At 38.3% G+C, this 18,928-nt stretch overlaps 1 protein-coding gene across 2 annotated transcripts in view; it reads left to right on the top strand.

The window, feature by feature from the left end:
• Window positions 1-18,928, top strand: part of KDM4C (lysine demethylase 4C) — a 393,685-nt gene that overhangs the window by 102,655 nt on the left and 272,102 nt on the right. For both annotated transcript variants that reach the window (XM_061132707.1, XM_061132709.1), the window contains exons 7-8: window positions 1,235-1,338; window positions 5,464-5,601. In XM_061132707.1, the coding sequence (XP_060988690.1) occupies window positions 1,235-1,338; window positions 5,464-5,601 (242 nt within the window). The remainder of the gene's footprint in view (window positions 1-1,234; window positions 1,339-5,463; window positions 5,602-18,928) is intronic.

The raw sequence follows: 18,928 nt of genomic DNA, 5'->3' as shown, positions 1-18,928 counted from the left end.
TTTTGGCCATGGAATTAAATAGCATCTTTGCTTTTTTCTGCTTTACCCAGATACATAGCACATGCTTTCCTGGTGAGTTCTCTGTTCCTTTCAAGTCCTGTCTCTGTGGTTCTCCTCTGTCCCATCCACATTTCTCTTGTCTTTCTCATCTTGCTTTCCTGCTCTCAGTGTCGTGGTTTTTTCCTCTCAGTGAGGAAGGTGAAGACTAGAACATTAAGTATGTATGTTTTCTCTAGCTTATATAACTGAGTTAATGAGAGTGTCTCAGACAGACTGCAGTGTTGAAGGCAGAGATGGAGAGAAACAGCTGGGTTTCAGCACATCATGTAGTGTTGAATGAACGAGTTGCTGCATGTTTAGCTTCTTCACCTAAAGGCCTCTTCAAGACACTGTTCCCATATAGGCTGGTGAGACAGGTTTCCAGGCTCTTGAATGGTCCTGACTGGGAGTTAGTTCCAGAAATTAGTAGCAGTTAAAGTCCTGAATATTCATTGGAAGGACTGATAATGAAACTCCAATATTTGGCCACCTGATGCGAAGAACTGATTCTTTTGAAAAGACCCTGATCCGGGGAAAGATTGAAGGTGGTAGGAGAAGGGAATGACAGAGGATGAGATGGTTGGATGGCATCACTGACTCAATGGACATGAGTTTGAGTAAACTCTGCGAGTTGGTGATGGACAGGGAGGCCTGGTGTGCTACAGTCCATGGGATTGCAAAGAGTTGAACACGACTGAGCGACTGAACTGAACTGAAACTGTATAAAATTAATCAGAAAGAAACAGAGATAGCAAACTGCTGTGTGTCTACTGTATGCTGGACAAGTGCTTCTAGGATGATTGCTTTTAGGAGTCTAAAGTAAGAGATTCCTCTGTTAAAACTGCAGATTTTCCTCTTCTCATCTCCCTTAATATTTTATCCACTTATAAGATAATAGGTAGACTGAGTTTAAATTTGTTACAAATATTTAAGGTTTAGTCATTTTGTATTATGCAGACAACTCTTGGCAGATCTTTTTGTAAAAAAGATCAGCCTTTGGTGATAAAAATATGTATCCTTTAATTTTTAAGAATTCTGACTCTAATTTTTAGCACTGTGATTTTTGATGATGGATTTGGTCTGTAGTTGTGTAAAGCCGTCATTATATAAGAATACTAGAACATAAACTTAAAAACTGATTTGAAATTATATCTTAATTAATGCATTACTGCTTGTATTTACTGTTTCCATTTAGGTTTTTTCCCAAGCAGTTCTCAAGGGTGTGATGCATTTCTTCGCCACAAGATGACACTGATATCTCCCTCAGTATTAAAGAAATACGGCATTCCCTTTGACAAGGTATATTAGTGTTACTCTTTAACAGAATCATTTCTGTGTGTAGAATTTGTGTTTAAGACAAATTTAACGTAAACTAATATATCTTTGACTTCCAGTAGGATTTTTAGGGTATGAGGAGGAAAATTCAGATTCATGTTTTATTTAGTAACAATTATTTACCTAAGTACTGATTTGAAATTACATTTTTTTTTCTTTTTTAAAGACCCAATTGGCTTTAATTCCACTTTTGTTAAAATTATGGTTAAAATAATTAACTATATTAGAAAAGTACTAATGAAAGATAGGAAGTAAGAAAAGCTCTTGACAATTTTTTTTTTTTTTTTACATGTATCTATTCTTTTTCAAATTCTGAAATTACATTTTTTTGAAATTAATTTTGGGTTACATTTACTTGAGATTTCATGCACTTCTAGTTCACTTGTAACAATACTGAAAGTAAAATGTAGCACATTCGACAGTATAATACATAATTCTCTTCCAGTGAAGTCTTTTATGTGAGCAAAAGAATTTATGTTAACGCCATCTATTTTTTTTTTAAACAGAGGAATCGGGTGGAGAGGGAGGTGGGAGGGGGGATCGGGATTGGGAATACATGTAAATCCATGGCTGATTCATATCAATGTATGACAAAACCCACTGGAAAAAAAAAAAAAAGAGCAGTTTTTATTAGCAGTTTGGTTGGTTAGAATCAGTGATTATGGTGTCAGTATGTTATTTCTAAACTCATTCAGACATAATACAATTGAGATTTCATTATGGGTAGAATTGCCTGATGATTTAATAATCAGATATTGCTTCTTTGGAATATTTCTGAAGATTAAGTTTTGTAAGACTCTGTACATGCTAGATCACTCTTTCTTTGTGTCCATGGATCATTATTGGGTCAGAATTATTACAGAGCATGAGTGTTTTCATGTCAAGAAGCTGAAATGAAAAAAACACTTTCGACCAGGTCAATAAAAGCTCTCTCTCAGTTGGAGGAGGATTAAGTCTTTAGTTAGTTGCAGAAACATTAAAAAATAGCTCTACTCTCTTTATCGTTTTTTATTTGACTGTCTTCCCATAATCCTTGCTGTTTTCCACTTTCAAAGCTTTTCACTTGTGACTAAATCTTTCCCTCTTCTTTATTTCAGGCCCTTAAAATCTGGTCATCCACCTATCTCCCTCAGCCCTCACCCCTGGGGCCCCGCTCCCACCAGTCCAGGCTTTGTTTGAAGTAGAAGTTTTGCAAGGACTGGGAAACATTCTCCACCTTGGGGTGGTCCTACTCACTCATGAAGAGTCTGTGTGGCAGTCACGCATGAGACACGCTTGTCTCATGTCTGTGATGAGAATGCTTTCACCACTTGTTTAGTTACGTACTTCTCCCCACGACAGAAAGTGTGCCTTCGAGATGTGCACTATGGGTAATGTCCACAGGTGTGGGGGGGCTGCAGCACTGCCGCAGGTACAGAAGTCAGAGGCTGTGCCCCGCCCCCAATGGGGCCACTCCTTCTGGGGGCATTGTCTTACTTGCAGACGCCTCTAAGCACCAGGCTTTCCAGTCTCAGACTGGGTCATCAGTGCACTTTCTCTCAGGTGGTTGTCATAAGCCTGATTAAGCACTTTTATTTAAGTTGGAATGTTAGAAGGCAGAGAAGGAGCAGAATAGAGTCCTCCAAGACAGCAAAAGCTCTGAGAGTTTAGGGCTGTTGATGGGAATTGACCAAGGTGTTCTTTGGAGGGGGGTTATGTGAAATAGCAGGGCTGCAGGATTGGCTTATTCCCCCAGGATGGAGGCGGTAGTAGCTTCTGGCTTCTTTGTAATATTTGGAGGAGACAGGTGCCTCGCACCTCTTTCTGGGCTGAGACTCTCCAGGTACTGTGGTAGCCCACCAAATGCACCATGTTCTTATCCAGTCTTTTGAGGATGGGACATTTTGTGGCTTCTGTGGGAAGTATAATGATGAGTACTTGTCCACAGATGGTGAGACACCAGCCATTTAGAGGGCTGATTGGTGGCTGCAGTTTTTCATATGAAATGTTGCCATTTCCCCTTCTGCCTTGATGAAGGATGTGTGATGACAGTGTGCTCCTCGAGAAGCTTATTCTTCAATGATGATAATGTAACCTTGGACAGAGTAGCAGACTTTGGAATGACATTGATTCTTCCCAAGTTCATTTCTGATTCTACCACTAGGGTAGATTACATCATTTTTGTGAGCTTCAATCTCTTCAACTGGAAAATGGGGATAATAAGAGTACCATTTAATAGGGCCATTATGAGGATGGAAAAAGATTATCTATATGAAGCGCTTTGCATAGTATAGGTAATGTAATAATGCACTCTTCCTCCTCAGTTCAACCTTTACTCTTTAGGCAATCATTTCCCAGATGGACTAACATTTTTTTCTTTTTCTTTCAGTGTATTTGTGCATATTCTTATGTGTGTGTGTCCATGTATATATATATATATGCATGAAAAAGTATGTTTGCCAAATAGCTAATGTCTGCTTTTCGATTATGTGTACTACCCTCTCCACCATTTTTCACTGTATGGAATTATGATGCTTGGTTGGTCTTAAAAAGAACTTGTTCTTTTCTGTCTCTATACCCTTCTGTTTTTAAAAAAATCAGTTTATTTCATAGAGGCAGTAAATTAGCCTTATATTTTAGCTAATTGGGACTGACCTGTTTCTAGAAACTATATAGGGGCATAATATTTAGGGTCCCATTTAATGGGAATAGGTACTTTTCAGCGTGGCAAGAAAGGAGTTTTCCAGGTAGAGTAGGGAAGAACTATAGATGAGATGCAGTGGAGCAATGAAGCTCATTTCCTTATCCCACTGACAGCCATCTTACCCTCTTACCCCCAACTCCCCTTTATAGGGCTAGTGACAGTTGAGCAAAGTAAGTTTTATTTTATCACATGGGACAAGGAATGCCTTATTTCCAAGCACAATTATAATTAATGAGATTCAGTGGGACTAGAAAAGGAGAGAATCAGGCTATATTCGCACGTGGCTTGAAATGATGGGACTGGAACCATGTTGAACCCTGATAAGCCATTCTCTGCCTGCCAGGTGGCAGCTGAATTGCTGCTCATTGCAATAGAACACCTGGTGGGATGTCACAGGGGGCAGGGGTGATGAGCTACATTTTAGAATTGTTGGGAAGGAAAGTACTTCCACACACAACATTTTAGTGTTCCTGTAATGGTTACTGAGTGCAGGATGTGCACGTGTGTTTATTTATACAGTGTGTTTCCACACAGGTGCATGCTTACATATTTGTTTCTTGAACCAAGGTGACTGAATGAATCAGTGAGTTAGATTTGATACTCTAGTATTGAGCAGACAAGTTTAAAAAAACATTGATAAATTTAGCTTCACTATTCTTCCATAGCTCCTTTCGTGTTTTGTATGTTTTGGTGAGTGTCGGGAAAAAAAAAAAAAAAAAGCAGATTTCTTTAAAAGTTAGGAATGGACTGAATACATTTTTATCTTTGCTTTTAGGTTGATGGCTGATTGACCCAAGCTATTTTAATTATATTTGCAAATGCACTCATTCACACCTACATACCCATATGTTGTACCTATATTTGAATAATTATTTGATAGAAATTTTACTGTTAAATGAAATATAGTTAATTGAATGTTTTCCGAGTGTAATGAAAGGACAGTTTATTGAATACAATCAACTCTTTAGCAATAAGAATTCATAACATTCAGTGTGTGTTGCCAAAATTTTTATAGCTGTAACTTGAAAAATGTCATTTGTGATATGTCCTGTTTTATAATTCTAGTAATGTGAGTTTTTTGAGTATTAAAATGTATTGAATGCTATTATGAACACTTTTTAAAATAACATAAAGCAGACATCTTCAAATAAAATATAATTTCTCTGATTATGGGCTGAATGATTGAACTATTGCCAGAGGGTCATCTGTTTAGAAAAGTTTTAAAAGTCTCCTGAAAAACTATTAAAGAATTAAGTGAAGAATCTGGGGGCACCTCTTTTATACTAGTATAGCTTGGACATCATAACATTTTTTTTTCTTTTTTCAAACAGGAAATATATTTTAACTGTATTTGCAATTTGGGATGCCTTATAATTGGGAAATATTATATGTCCTCTACCCTACAGATCACCCAGGAAGCTGGAGAATTTATGATCACTTTCCCATATGGCTACCATGCTGGTTTTAATCATGGTTTCAACTGTGCAGAATCTACAAATTTTGCTACTGTCAGATGGATTGACTATGGGAAAGTTGCTAAATTGGTAAGTTATGCTTCAAAAAATAAAGCATAAATTAAATGTGTATTCTAGTTATTATAGTGGGAAAGCTGTGATCACATGCAGCATTTATTTTTCCTCCTCAATGATGTTGTATGCCTGTGACCATAGTAATTTATTCCAGACAGATATATTTATTTTACATAGGCTATGTTAGTATTTGTAGCAACATTTTATGTTTTGAAATTAATGTGGAGCAGTTTACTTTGAGAGGCAATTTTATGCAACCGAGGCTTGCTTGCTTTCTTAAGGCCATCTTGTTTGTTTGTTTTTTTGTGAGATTTTCCAGTGGCTTCCTGTGATTCCATATTAGGTGGACTTGGCACCTTCCATGTTAGAGTTCAGTCCATGGCTTAGAAAACAGCTATTTACAGAGGAAAGTGTCTGGTAAAATTGTAACAAGATGTTAAGGGAAGATGGTAAGAAGAAATGATTCAAACTGCCCTTAGCACAGAAATGAATTTCTTGAAAGTAATAATATAGAATATACTTTAACAAGAAATATATCTTCATGTTAGATTTGGTATAAAAATTTGTGTCTCCTACTCAGTATATTTAATTTAGTTCACAAACCTGTGTATTTTCATTCACAAGCAACTGGGTTAAATTTTATTAATTGCCCCCCTGCAGAGTTAAATAGAGGGCATTTTCAAAGTGACAGTAGCTTCTATTATGTTTCTTCCTTTCTTGTGGATTTTAAGGCAGAGGTGCATGCTGGCAGAGGGTAGATTCTTAATGAAACTATGTGTTTCACAGAGTATGTAGAATTGCTCAGTGGAAAATGACACATAGAGTCTATGTGGCCTCTTGTGGCCCCTGCATGGTCCAGGCAAATATTATTCATTCCGCATGATAAAATTTTTGTGTGGAACCATTGAGTGAACGTGGATAGAAATATATTCAGGGAAGACACTCTAGGTTTACTTTACATGCACATTTAGAAAATTGCATAATATTTTAAAATAAGAATATAGCCCTTTGGCAGCTCAAGCATTTGAGTGAATTCATAACATAAAAGAAAGCTCCTGCTATTAGAAGACTTTCTCTGTTCTGAGTAATTTTTATTTATGAGGGGTAATTTAGAAAGGAGTAGAACTGAACTACTACTTTCGCATCCTTCTTATTACAATAAACCTAATTAAAAAAAAAAACTCAGAAAGCTCAGTGTATGTACCTTGGCCAGCTACTGCGATTATTTTGCAGAAAAGTAATGCCTATATCGACATCAAAACAGTGTCATAATCCTGAGGTTATAAAAAGGTATGCTATTTTATGGTTTGCATCTTTAATCATTGACATAATAAGTCAACTATCCCAGCTGTTCAATCACCAGCAAAATCAGTTTGTGCTTGTTTACTGTAGCTTTCAGTTTCATCAGTAGTTCTGAGTATTGGCTTCTCCCCAAGTCTAAAATATCTTGAGTGTGTTTCCACCTTTCCATGTGGACAGAGTAGGAGTGGAGTGTGACCACGTAAGAGAGGTTGATAGTGGACCTCTCTGAAGTCTCAGCTGATAAGCCCAGAACTCTCTGGGATTGTTCAGGAAGCAGAGCACCTTGGTCAGGGAGGCATGGATCTGAGGCCCAGCTCTTCTTTTTGCTAACCAGAGAATATCAGGAAAGCCATTTCTTCTTTTTGTTTCTTTCTATAACCTAAAAATACCTCTTTACCCAATAGATTTGTTGTGGGGGTGGAAAACTTAGGTATGTAGATAGCCACTCATGCTGTGTTGATTTATATCATTCAGTCAGAGGATATGACAAAATGTTCAGTGGCTATAATGCAGTGTTTGACAGTTAATTTAAAATTCGTCATAGTTACATGTGTTGGAGATGATTTTAGATGTTGTCTCAACCCTTTTCTTAACTCTTGGTGAGGTGGTACTACTCACCTAAATAATAATAATAAAAATGTATTAATTTTTTATTGCAGCTGTAGCAAGTTCCCATAAAATTACCATAAAATTAGTGGCTTAAAGCAATACTCTTTTTACTGTTTTGTAGTCCTGTAGGTTATATGTTTAACATTGGTCTCACCAGCGAAATCAATGTGTTTGTAGGGCTGCATTCCTTACTGGAGATTCTGGTGGAGAATCTACTTCTTACTCAGTGAGATTGTTGGCTGTTAGTTCCTTGTGGCTGTAGGACTGAGTTCCTATTTCCTTGCTGTTGTCAGCCAGGTCTTTGCTCCTAGAGGCCTCTCTCAGGTCCTTGCTGTGGTCCCCTACATTTCAGAGTAAGCAATCCACAATATCCCTTTTGTCATAAAAGATAGCATATTCACAGATTGCGGGGTCTAGGATACGGATATCTTTGCTGTTAGAGTGGGACCAAGTGGGATGTGGGAGTGTGGAGGGCAGCATTCTGCCTACATCAGAGATTTTCAGTTAATAATTGACATGGTGATATATATTGATTTTTTTCAAGTCTGTTTCTATAGGCAACCTTATGGATTTACTGTGGTGTATGTGTGGGTATGTGTATGAACATGTAATTTTTAATCTTAGGAAAATTTGTAAATTGGGCAGTTTTTGTGTTTTGCTGGAGAAAAATATAATGTATAGTGAATTAATTATGAATTGTATTAAAAGACAAGTTTTAGCTTTGAGAATGACCACATTTGTTTGTCTTAATCCTTTGCACTCTTTAATTCATTCTAAATGATAACTGTTTAAAAACAGTTATTTTTCACAAGTGATAATGAGTTATACATTTAGGGGGATAATTTTTTTAAAAATGGTGTACTTTTTTGTAGTTGAAGCACTGGGAAATGACTGCTGCTTTACCTGTCACATGTTGATTTGACTATGTAAAAGTATCTGATAAAGCGTCTGGTGCAGCATTAATTAACATGGGGCAGAGTGAAGAATCTCAACTGATAATATTTTGTATATTACAAACCAATATTTCTGTTTTCATAACTTAGAAAAGAGCTGTTACAGGAGGTTATTTTTTAATTAAAAAAGTAATTTTGAAAAGATAACCCCAGGCTCACCAGTAATATTTGTGGTCTTTGTTTAGCAGCCAACAGGTTTTGGTTAGGGACCTTTTAAGCCATTCAAGTAACTTAATATGGATGGGGAGAGAGTTCTGTTTTTTCAGGTAGAGCTTCTGTTGTATGCCAGGCACTTTGTATGTTTCTGTGAATTCATCCCTTGGAGGCTGACTTGTTTGATGGGAGCCAGAAGTGAGAGTAGTGTTGGCACCGCTGAGCATCCAGGACCGCTTCCTTTGCTCTTGGCTGCTTCACCGCTGGTGGTATTGCTGGAGCAGGATGGGAGATGGGGTTTCTGTGGATTTCCTTTGAATGTATTACTGATCTCTTGGTATGTGGTATTTGTTCATGAAACCTTCCCTCCATTTAAGGTATAGCTAACATTGACTAAAAAGAACATCCATCCCAATATTTGTGCTATTCCCAAATACTCATCTTCCAAATTCCAGCAGATTCTTTAACCTTTGATATACTCAACTAAATAATAATAATAATAATAGCAACAACAATGATTATTGTATGTGGATATTCCATTGCCTGTCAGTGTAGTCCCCATTTTTCAGCACTTAATTCAGTTGACTCTTTATTATAGTATTTACCCAAACTGCCTCATCTCTTATATAAGGCTTCTTTTGTACATAGATTGTAGAACAGGTCTTCAGAAAATGGGTATAAGTGTGAGCAATGACAACAACTTAATTTGACTATCCTTGTTTCTAAAAATTTCTGCTAATGCCCCCAACTTTGGTATTCCTCTTGTTCCTATCTTTCCCTCTCTTCTCAGGATCATTCAGCTCTTTTTCGCCTTGACCTGCCAAATATAGCAAACCAAATCCTGCATGATACTGTAGAAGAGAACAGCCTTGCCTTAAGAGGACCCACCTACCTAAGTGGTTCTGTAATGGTTCTCCTCATTTCATTTATCAGAATTAAGGTTTTCATTGAAAAAAAAAGAAATATTGTGGGTGGCCTTGTGCCCATATGCCTGCTGTCAGTCAGAGTTCAGCTTCGGTGAGTGCCCCACGAGTTTCTTCTCTGAAATAGGAATTGTGCTACATGCTTGTACAAAAGGAATTATTTTCTTTGTCTTCAAAGAACTTTCATATTGAGCAGGAGGGTTTTTAATAAACCTCTTTTGCAAAGCTGTAATATGTGTGGAACATACCGTCCAGTTATTTTAGACATCTTTCTCGCTTTGAATATCAGAGTAATCTAGAGTGGAATACTGTATACTTTTTTTTCTAGTAGAGATTTAAAAATATCCACCAGATTGCATAGCAGTTGAACTGAGATATTTGTGCATATTTGAGATGAATGTTTTCTGCCTCTGGAGCGTTCTTTCTTTCTGGGGTGAGATGGAGTCCGTGGTTACTTCTGCTCAGCAGCTGTGGTGGCATTCACAGGGCTTCTTCCTGGCTAGGTTGGATCAAAGAGCTGGCCTGCAGGTTGTATTTCATTTTTCTGTTTGGTGGGATGAAGTGCAGTTGTTTTGATGTTAGGTTTGATGGATTTGTTTGCCACTGCATTCATTAGCTTCACATCAAAAAACTGACAGGCTGTTAAATGAAACTTTGGCTTAGATTTTCAGCTTGACTGTTTGGAGACGTTTGTGAGGATATTTTGTTTCTGTGTTGCAGCAGCCTCCAGCACTGTGATTGTCTCTAAGGGAAGAAAAGTTATTTACTGTACTGATTTTCTTGAGTTAAAAAGAATCACTGTCTGGGGGACAGTCATAGCCTAGATATCTAGGCTACACCATCAGAAGCAGTGTATTTATGACAGTATGTGCAGCGTGAGAGAATTATCTGCAGCACAGTAAATAATGTTATCTTCTTGGAAGGAAAGGTAATAGTTGGTGACTCCAGAATGATATCTCTTATTTTGCATTAATTTTACTTTAAGTGATAATCTATTAACATGATATGCCAGAAAGTTGAAAAATTGCACTGCAAAGCTGAGAATGTTCTCTTATAAACTCTAAGAGAGTTATTTCACCATCTAACTTGAAAGTATTCTGACATTTGAATCCTCAAACTTTTGAACAAGTTTAAAAAGAGACAGTAGAATGTTGAAATTGATTTCTTTTTAATCTGAAAGGAATTTGAACTATTAAATTGTCTTGCATATAAGAACCATGATATGGGTTTATCTTTTTTTATATGTCAATCATATTCTAAAATTAAATTTGTTTTTTCCTAAATTAGCTAGCATTCATCCAAAGAAATCTTTAATCTTGGGGTGGTCTTTGCTAAAACAGTCAGGAACCATTTTAACAGTGAGTCTCTAGGTTATATTTTAATATGCCTTAGATCATAGAATACTAGTACAGTGACATTTCTCTATTCTTACAGCTTGTGAAGTAAAGTAAATGCAGGCTGTTGAACATTGCTCATTTAACAGTTCTTGGCATTCTAATTTTAGTGTCTGGTATGACACATAAAATATGCACTCCAAGAGCTAAGTGGTCTCGTATTCTTCGTTTCATCTTTTTACCTTCACTTGGTTTCTGTCTCTTGGGTCCTGGTGGCACAACACAGCGGTGCTGATGAGTGGTGTCCTCTGTCTTTTTTTTTTTCTAAACAAGAGCATAAAGGGAAGAAGAGAAAATACCATATAGAGAAAAAGAAACGTATGAAGTCATGTCCTTAGGAGTTTGCACCCCAACTGGGGAGTTTGTATTTATGTATTTAGAAGAGACTAGGGTTAGGTTCACATTATGTCCCCATTTTATTCTAATAAAGTATTGTTGGATTCAGAAAATCTGAGACGTCAAGTAGCGTACAAGGAAAGCCAAGTGATTAATATAGATGGTGTCTGCAGGAGAGACGTTTGGTGTTTTGAGTTCTCAGGATGGGGAGTCTGATTTCATTTAGTGTTAATTTATTAATAAATTTGCTGGATTATGGGATTTGAGTAGAACTAGGTATATAATTTATGATACTGGTGTCTAATCGCTAACTCGAAATCAAAGTAATATCTGTTTTTGAGGCTTTAGTTAACTCTGTACCTTAAAACCTAGAGAGCATATTAAAAAGCAGAGACATTACTTTGTCAACAAAGGTCCATCTAGTCAAGGCTGTGGTTTTTCCAGTAGTCATGTATGGACGTGAGAGTTGGACTATAAAGAAAGCTGAGTGCTGAAGAATTGATGCTTTTGAACTGTGGTGTTGGAGAAGACTCTTGAGAGTCCCTTGGACTGCAGGGGGATCCAACCAGTCCATCCTAAAGGTGATTAGTCCTGGGTGTTATTGGAAGGACTGATGTTGAAGCTGAAACTTCAATACTTTGACCACCTGATGCGGAGAGCTGACTCATTTGAAAAGACCCTGATGCTGGGAAAGATTGAGGGCAGGAGGAGAAGGGAACAACAGAGGATGAGATGATTGGATGGCATCACCGACACAATGGACATGGGTTTGGGTGGACTCCGGAAGTTGGCGATGGACAGGGAGGCCTGGCGTGCTGCGGTTCATGGGGTCACAAAGAGTTGGACATGATTGAGCGACTGAACTGAACTGAACTGATACCTTAAAAAGTAAGTTGACTTTTTGAATGACATATTCACTGTACTGAGAAAAATTAGTTTTTAAATCATTCTTTCATATGGTTTGATAGTAGTAGGATCGGACATTGATTGTTCACAGTGTGCCAGGCCTAATGTAGGGCACTTTATGTATGTTACTTCTTGCCATCTGTGCTGGTCCAGAGATAATTGGATATCTTCTGTCCTCTACTAGGCTTCCCCAGTGGCTCAATGGTAAAAGAATCCACCTGCAATGCAGGAGATGCAGGAGACAAGGGTTCAATCCCTAGATTGGGAAAATCCCCTGGAGGAGGACATGGCAACCCAGTCCAGTATTCTTCTTGTGAAAATCCTGTGGACAGAGGAGCCTGGCAGGCTACAATCCATGGGGTCATAAAGAGTCAGACACTACTGAGGCAACTCAGCATGCACTGTTCTCTGCTAGCCCCCTTTCTCAAACCAAGGAGTTGGGATGATGCATAAAATGAGGATGGTGAGGCTGAGATTGGATGCAGAAGGTTAGTCCCCTAGCACCCTGTACCCTTCTGGACTCATTTCATTGGATGTGGTGGATTATATAGGTCCCAGCCACATAGTGCTTTTTCTTTGTCAGTGGAAGAGCTAAGTTTGAATTTTCAGACTTCTTAAACAAGGCATGCCAACCAAGGTTACTGTTCCCTTTCCTTCAAGATACTCATTCTTTGCTGACAGAACAAAGGCGACATGTGTATATGCCCAGTTTGAAGTTTGTTGTGGGAATCTTGCCTCTGTGATCATTTGATATGACCTCTTTGAATCAAAAGAAAGCTTTAATGGAATTTCTCTGAGGTGAGTGGCTATAATTAGACTTAAATCTGTGGATCCGTAGTCTGTCCTCCCTCTGCTCTTAGCAAGATGATAGGAAGCGTGAACACACCTCTCTTTGGAACTGCTTGTCGGAGTTGTAGCTCGAAAATTCTCATGGGGTCTGTAGCCCTGGCGCTCTCTCATGCCAGGACCCCTCTTCAAGCAGAAGGTTGAAAGTAGTGAAGGTAATGGCTGAATAGGGTGTTGATGTTTAAATATCAAAGGTAGTAAAGAATGGGTGAAGAAACCCTTGATTAATCTCTATTACTGGTTTAATAATTCCACACTTTGGCAATTATAAGAATCAGAGTGTTAGCCAATTCGAAGAGGAAGGGGGTCCCCGTTTGGCAGATCCTGAAAACGTCCGATACAATAAAGAAGCCCAGTGCTTGGTTCTCTCCCTCTTTCAGCCATGCCTAGTATTTTAAATTTACTCTGCTTTTATTCCCTACAAACTGTGCCTAGTAATTTATTTTTTTGCCTCTTTCTAAAACAAAGAAGGCAAAACCAGAGTGTCTTCTGAACTGTCCAGATACTCTGGAGGGATGATTTCCAACGTGATAGCTTAGAGCATTGATTGATTCTCTGTGGCACTGTCTGTGAGAGTTAGTGCTCACAGCTAATTCTGTCCATTATTTTTGTTTTTCATTTGTATTGATCCGTTTGCATTTTTCCAAGTGCTGTCTTTAAGTGAGAACAATGTCAATTATTTGTATGCCTCTTGCTTGTAATGCTGAATGTAGTTTTTGTGATTGCCTTATGTCTCCCTTATTGTTTGATATTTTGATTTTTATCACACTTGAGTATGACAAATGAATAAGTTGAGTAAGGGAAGTTTCAACTTCGTGTTGTAATGTCATTAAACATATGAAGAAATGAAATGTTAATCTTGGGGAGTGTCTTTTTTGTAATCATAAATAACAAGTATTTGTGTTGAATAGGGGGTGAGGATTGTATGTATGTATTTTACCACTATTGCTGTTATTTTGTAGTCTTTTTGGAAAAGTCTAGAAAAACATATTAAGGATGAAAAATTTAGCATGCTTAATGTTCCATCTGTAATATCAAAGTTAGTCTTAAAAAATTGATTATATCTTGCATTTCCCTTCAAGATGCTTCATGAGAAATAGAGCTCAAGTAGTTACTGAGGTTCCATGGTCTGCTTAGTATTTGGGTCACTCAAAGGATGACACAGGGTGATGGAGGTGGTTGATGCTCCAGAGAGTAACAGACTGTCTTGAGTCCCCTTCAGGTTGCATGTCATTCTGTTGAGCTTCATTTTCCTCATGTACTAGGGAAGCATTGTTGTGCAGCGGTACAGGTGGATAAGTTCAAGGGTTGGCCAGGCTCTGACTAGAATTCTTCCTTTTCTTTTTACTAACTGTGTGACTGTAGCAAGTCCTTAATTGACCTCCTTGAGGATGACAGAGGATGAGATGGTTAGATGGCATCACTGACTTGATGGACATGTTGGTGATGGACAGGGAGACCTGGCGTGCTGTGGCCTATGGGGTCGCAAAGAGTCGGACACGACTGAGCGACTGAACTGAACTGAATGTTAAAAATACCTTTTCCCCATATGTAAAATGGAGATGATAGCTTCTTCAGAGTTGTGCTGAAGAATAACTGAAGTTAAATCTATAAGGGGTCTTGCACAGTTGTGGTGGGGACTGGAGAGATGTGTGGTGGGTTAGGTTGTGCTTCCTCTGCTTGTTTCTTTCAGAATTCCACTTTGGAGAACTGACCTTTGCTCAGAGGTGGGCCTGGCAGGTCTAAGAGAACTCCCACTTCCTTTTCCAGTGATGATGGATCAGATTAGTGGGCCAATCTTGGCCACATAGAAAGGAGGGTATGGTTAGTGGAACCATAGAGGAAAACTCCAGCTTGCCCTCAGAGAGGAACAGGAGGCTCGTCTCTCTAGAAGAGGACAGGGAAGCACTGAGGTCACCAGCCTATGATCATAAGGCGACCAGACCTAGCTTAAAGCCCATGCTTTGGACGCAGAGACCAGAGTAGAGATGAAAAGTATTCTGTTCAAATTCAAAGCCTGGAGAAAGGCCAGTGTTTTATTTTTCATAACTCTGTCAGAAATACAAGTGTTCATTGCTCCATTTCCAGAGTATTTCTTTCCTTGCTAAAAGTGTTTTGGTGGCTAATTTGAGTGCAAACAAGCAAAAACCCAACCCAATCACATAGGCGCGTATTAGAATTCTGGTTCTGTGTGGGGTGCTTGGATAACCTGCCTCTGTAGCCTTAGTTTCCTACCTGTAAAGAAGGCTTTGACTGGTGCCTCACCGGGATGGGGGCCACAGGGGAGTCAGGCACCTAGCAGCATGCCTCTCTCACTGAGTACATTTTGAAAAAGTCATTCCTTGTGGGCCATTTCTAAGTCAGGGAACTCCTTGACACTGTTTGGGGAAGCCTGGTGGAGTTCAGGCCCGAGGTGCTCAGCAGCAGTGGCTGTGGAGATAGTATTTACAGCAGACGTGCTCACAGCAGGCCGGGCAGATGGATTGCTTTATATATTACCATTGAATTCTCACATCCATTCACTTTTACTTTCTGCCAAACTGAGGGCATCTGAAAAGAAGTGACGTGAACTGATAGTATTTGGGGTTCTGTAGGCCAGATTGCTGGGAGGAGGAATTTTAAGGAGCTGTTGCTTATGTGTTCACAGGCATACTGTGGCTTTCGGGCTCTGTGTTGAATTTGAAAGACCATGTGTTATAAATCCTTGGAAAGAAAACTGTCATGGATGTTGTAGATTCCTATGCTAAGTTTGACTCCACTTCACACATGGCTTTTGCATACTTCCTACATACTTGAATTAAGATAAAAGAATAGGTTGTTTCCAACAGTATTCTAAATTTTCATAAACTATATTTTATGGCCTAATCATAATTTTCAGTGTTTCTTCTATTCCAAGTTCTCAGAGTGTGTATTCTGTCCTTTTATTGTAAGCATTAATTAACATAAAATTGGATGATTCTGATGATTATTGAAATGGTGTGAGAACCTGTTTCTTTTGAAAATTGAAAAATTGTTCAGACTTCAGTAGTATTCCAAGTAATAGTGAAAGATTTCTTTTTCTTATCATATTAGTAAAGACCAAAGGACAGTTCTCATTATTCATGAGAATGTACTTGTTAGAGTGAGCACTCTGCTTTTCTGCTGGCTGTGGTATGATTGCGATATGCATCCTGAAAAGCAGGCAGGTGGTGTATATCAGTAACCCTTAATGTCTTTAAGCCCTTTGAGCCATTTCTTACACTCCTAAGAAATAATTGGAAAAAGTACATTTACAAAGACAAAAGTACACTTACTGAGGTGATTGTTGCAGTGTTAGATTTATCAGCAAAAATTGAATTATAACTAATATGTCCAATGATAGGGGAATCATTGAGAAAATTATGATGTGTCCATGTACTAAAATCCTTTTACAGAAAATTATTTGAAAGGAAATCACGATGGCTCTTAAGTATGTTATCCCTTGTTGAAATATATTAAAAATTAATATATGTCCATAGTTTAAAAAAATTAAAGCACAGAAAAATATGTAATGGCACCCTTTTCAGTCCCTTCCTTAAAGGTAAAACCTTTTTTAACAAGTCCTTATATATACTTTCAAAACTATTAGCATATGTCTGTATCTTTTTAAAAAGCTACAGATTTAATCAGTATTGTTCACATTGTTTTTCAATGTCTTTTTTTTTTTAAACATCTTTCCTTTTAATGCATCTTTTCATTTATGGTAAGTAGAACATTTTTAGAGTATAGATTTTTATTAGAAACACCTCTCTTATCCCAATAGAGTATGACAGGTGGTTGCCATGGAGTTTTTCTGAGGGTCTCCATAGAACCACAGTAGTACGTACGAGTTCATTGCACAGATCTTGTTAGCAAGTTAGGACTTAGACAACAAACACCTTAGTTCACTGCTGTGTCTCTCTTCCCCCAACACAGAGCAGATGGCCAGGCGGACCTGGTGCCCTCGCACGTTTCCATGCCTGGGTTTGTTGACAGGCCCTGCCTGCACCAGCCTCGGCTTATTCCACCACAGCTGATGCTGGAAGATAGTTCATGCCATCGTAATTTCTGTTTTACTGAATGACAGCGTTTCTCACCGTGTCCTCATATTTGAAGGATTGGATTGGTTAAATAAATTTTAATAAGTTCCTTTAGAATTGCATTTCTCTGTCCTCATAAAGGATTAGCCCAGTGAATTTGGAAGACATGACAGAAAAAAGTAACAGAATGACTTTTGTCAACAGTTCTGTGATAATGGGAAATTGAAATAGGAATGGCACAAAGAGGGGATAAAACCGAGCCTGGTTGCTCAGTACAGATATAGGCAAGAAGGACTACATAAAATAAGAAAATGCCAACTGCAATAATCATAAAGGATACTCTAGATTTAAAACACGTACATGAAGTAAGACAATCAGGAAATTATTGCCCATTGTTGCAAGAGAGCAGATGGTGCGAAAATATCCTTTAATTTTATGTCATTCTTAAAATCAAACAACCAAAGAGCACATACCATCTATGTTTAAAAAGTTAACTTGCAAACTTTTCTATTTTGGGAGGATGCTAGAGTAGAGTTGAAAAAGAATAAAAACAGCATTAATCTGCCAGTAAAGAAACAAATTGGAGGCTGTCTTTGCAGGGGATTGAAGGCATAGATGAAAGATTTACCAAGAAAGCAGTGTTCCAAACCCTGCTCAACTTCTGTGTGAAACTCTTCTCTGTTACATATTTTCCTCCTCGTTGGTTCTAGAAAGTGACTTGATGTTAAATGTTTAAGTTCTGAAGTGTCTAGATTATGTCTCTAAAACCACATCCATTTAGGTACATGGTCATAATTTTTGGAAAGTGTAGCTTCATGCTTTAGTATTTCACATTTGATTAGAGAAAATTTTAGAAAAGTTTTTTGAATGTTGGTACTGTTTCCACTCAGGACCTTCCAAATTAGAGCTGAATCCTAGATCCTAAAACATTTAGTTTGAATAAGCATGACTAAGCCCTCTTAATAGATAAACTGCTGATCTCAGATTTGTGCACAGGTTTACACTATAGCAGTGTGTCTTAAAACGCGTTTCTGTAGTGTAGGTACCTTATGATCAATTCATGGTACTTTTTTCCTCAGTTACTGCACAGATGTATTTGCTGGTGCTATTGAGGGGGATGGTGTCTGTGGCAAAGTCAAGTCAGTCTGTGATGTCCTTGGCCAGTCGGGGCTGGACTGAGAAGTGTTGGTGCTGAACACAGATTCCTTTACAGGTCCTGTTAGCACTTTACTGTTTGTTCTTATTGGTGATCTCACCTGTTAGAGCAGCCTAGTGAACATGGAGACAGGGAATTGGAAACTCAGGTCCATATTTCTCAAAGGATCTGCCCTTTGAGTTGTGCAGCGGAGAATCTGAAGTCCATCCTCAGTCACTGAGTAACTGATGTAGCTACTTACCAGGAAAATTGGGGTGATGCAGTCCACTGTGTTTTAGAAGAAACATTTTGAGGTTGGGTAGTTTACAAACCTAGAATTTCAATAGGCATATGTATAGTTAAATTTTTTTTAGATTGTTTTGATTACATTATGTGAGCATTCCCTGTACCCCTGTTTTACCTTTTGGAAATGATTGACATAATAGTGGATTGATTGAATCAGACTTTACGAATCTTGTTGTTCAGTCACTCAGTTGTGTCTGACTCTTTGCGACCCCATGGACTACAGCATGTTAGGCTTCCCTGTCCTTCCCTTACCTGCAGGAGTTTGTTCAAACCGTGACCATTGAGTCGATGATGCCATCCAACCATCTCATCCTCTTTCACCATCTTCTCCTCCTGCTCTCAATCTTTTTCAGCATCAGAGTCTTTTCCAGTGAGTCAACTATTCACATCAGGTGGCCAAAGTCTTGGAGCTTCAGCATCAGTCCTTCCAATGAATAGTCAG

Source organism: Dama dama, chromosome 29 (genome assembly GCF_033118175.1).
Source record: "Dama dama isolate Ldn47 chromosome 29, ASM3311817v1, whole genome shotgun sequence".
NCBI lineage: Eukaryota > Metazoa > Chordata > Mammalia > Artiodactyla > Cervidae > Dama > Dama dama.
The sequence above is the reverse complement of the archived record's forward strand: the minus strand, read 5'-3'. Positions and strand labels throughout refer to the sequence as shown.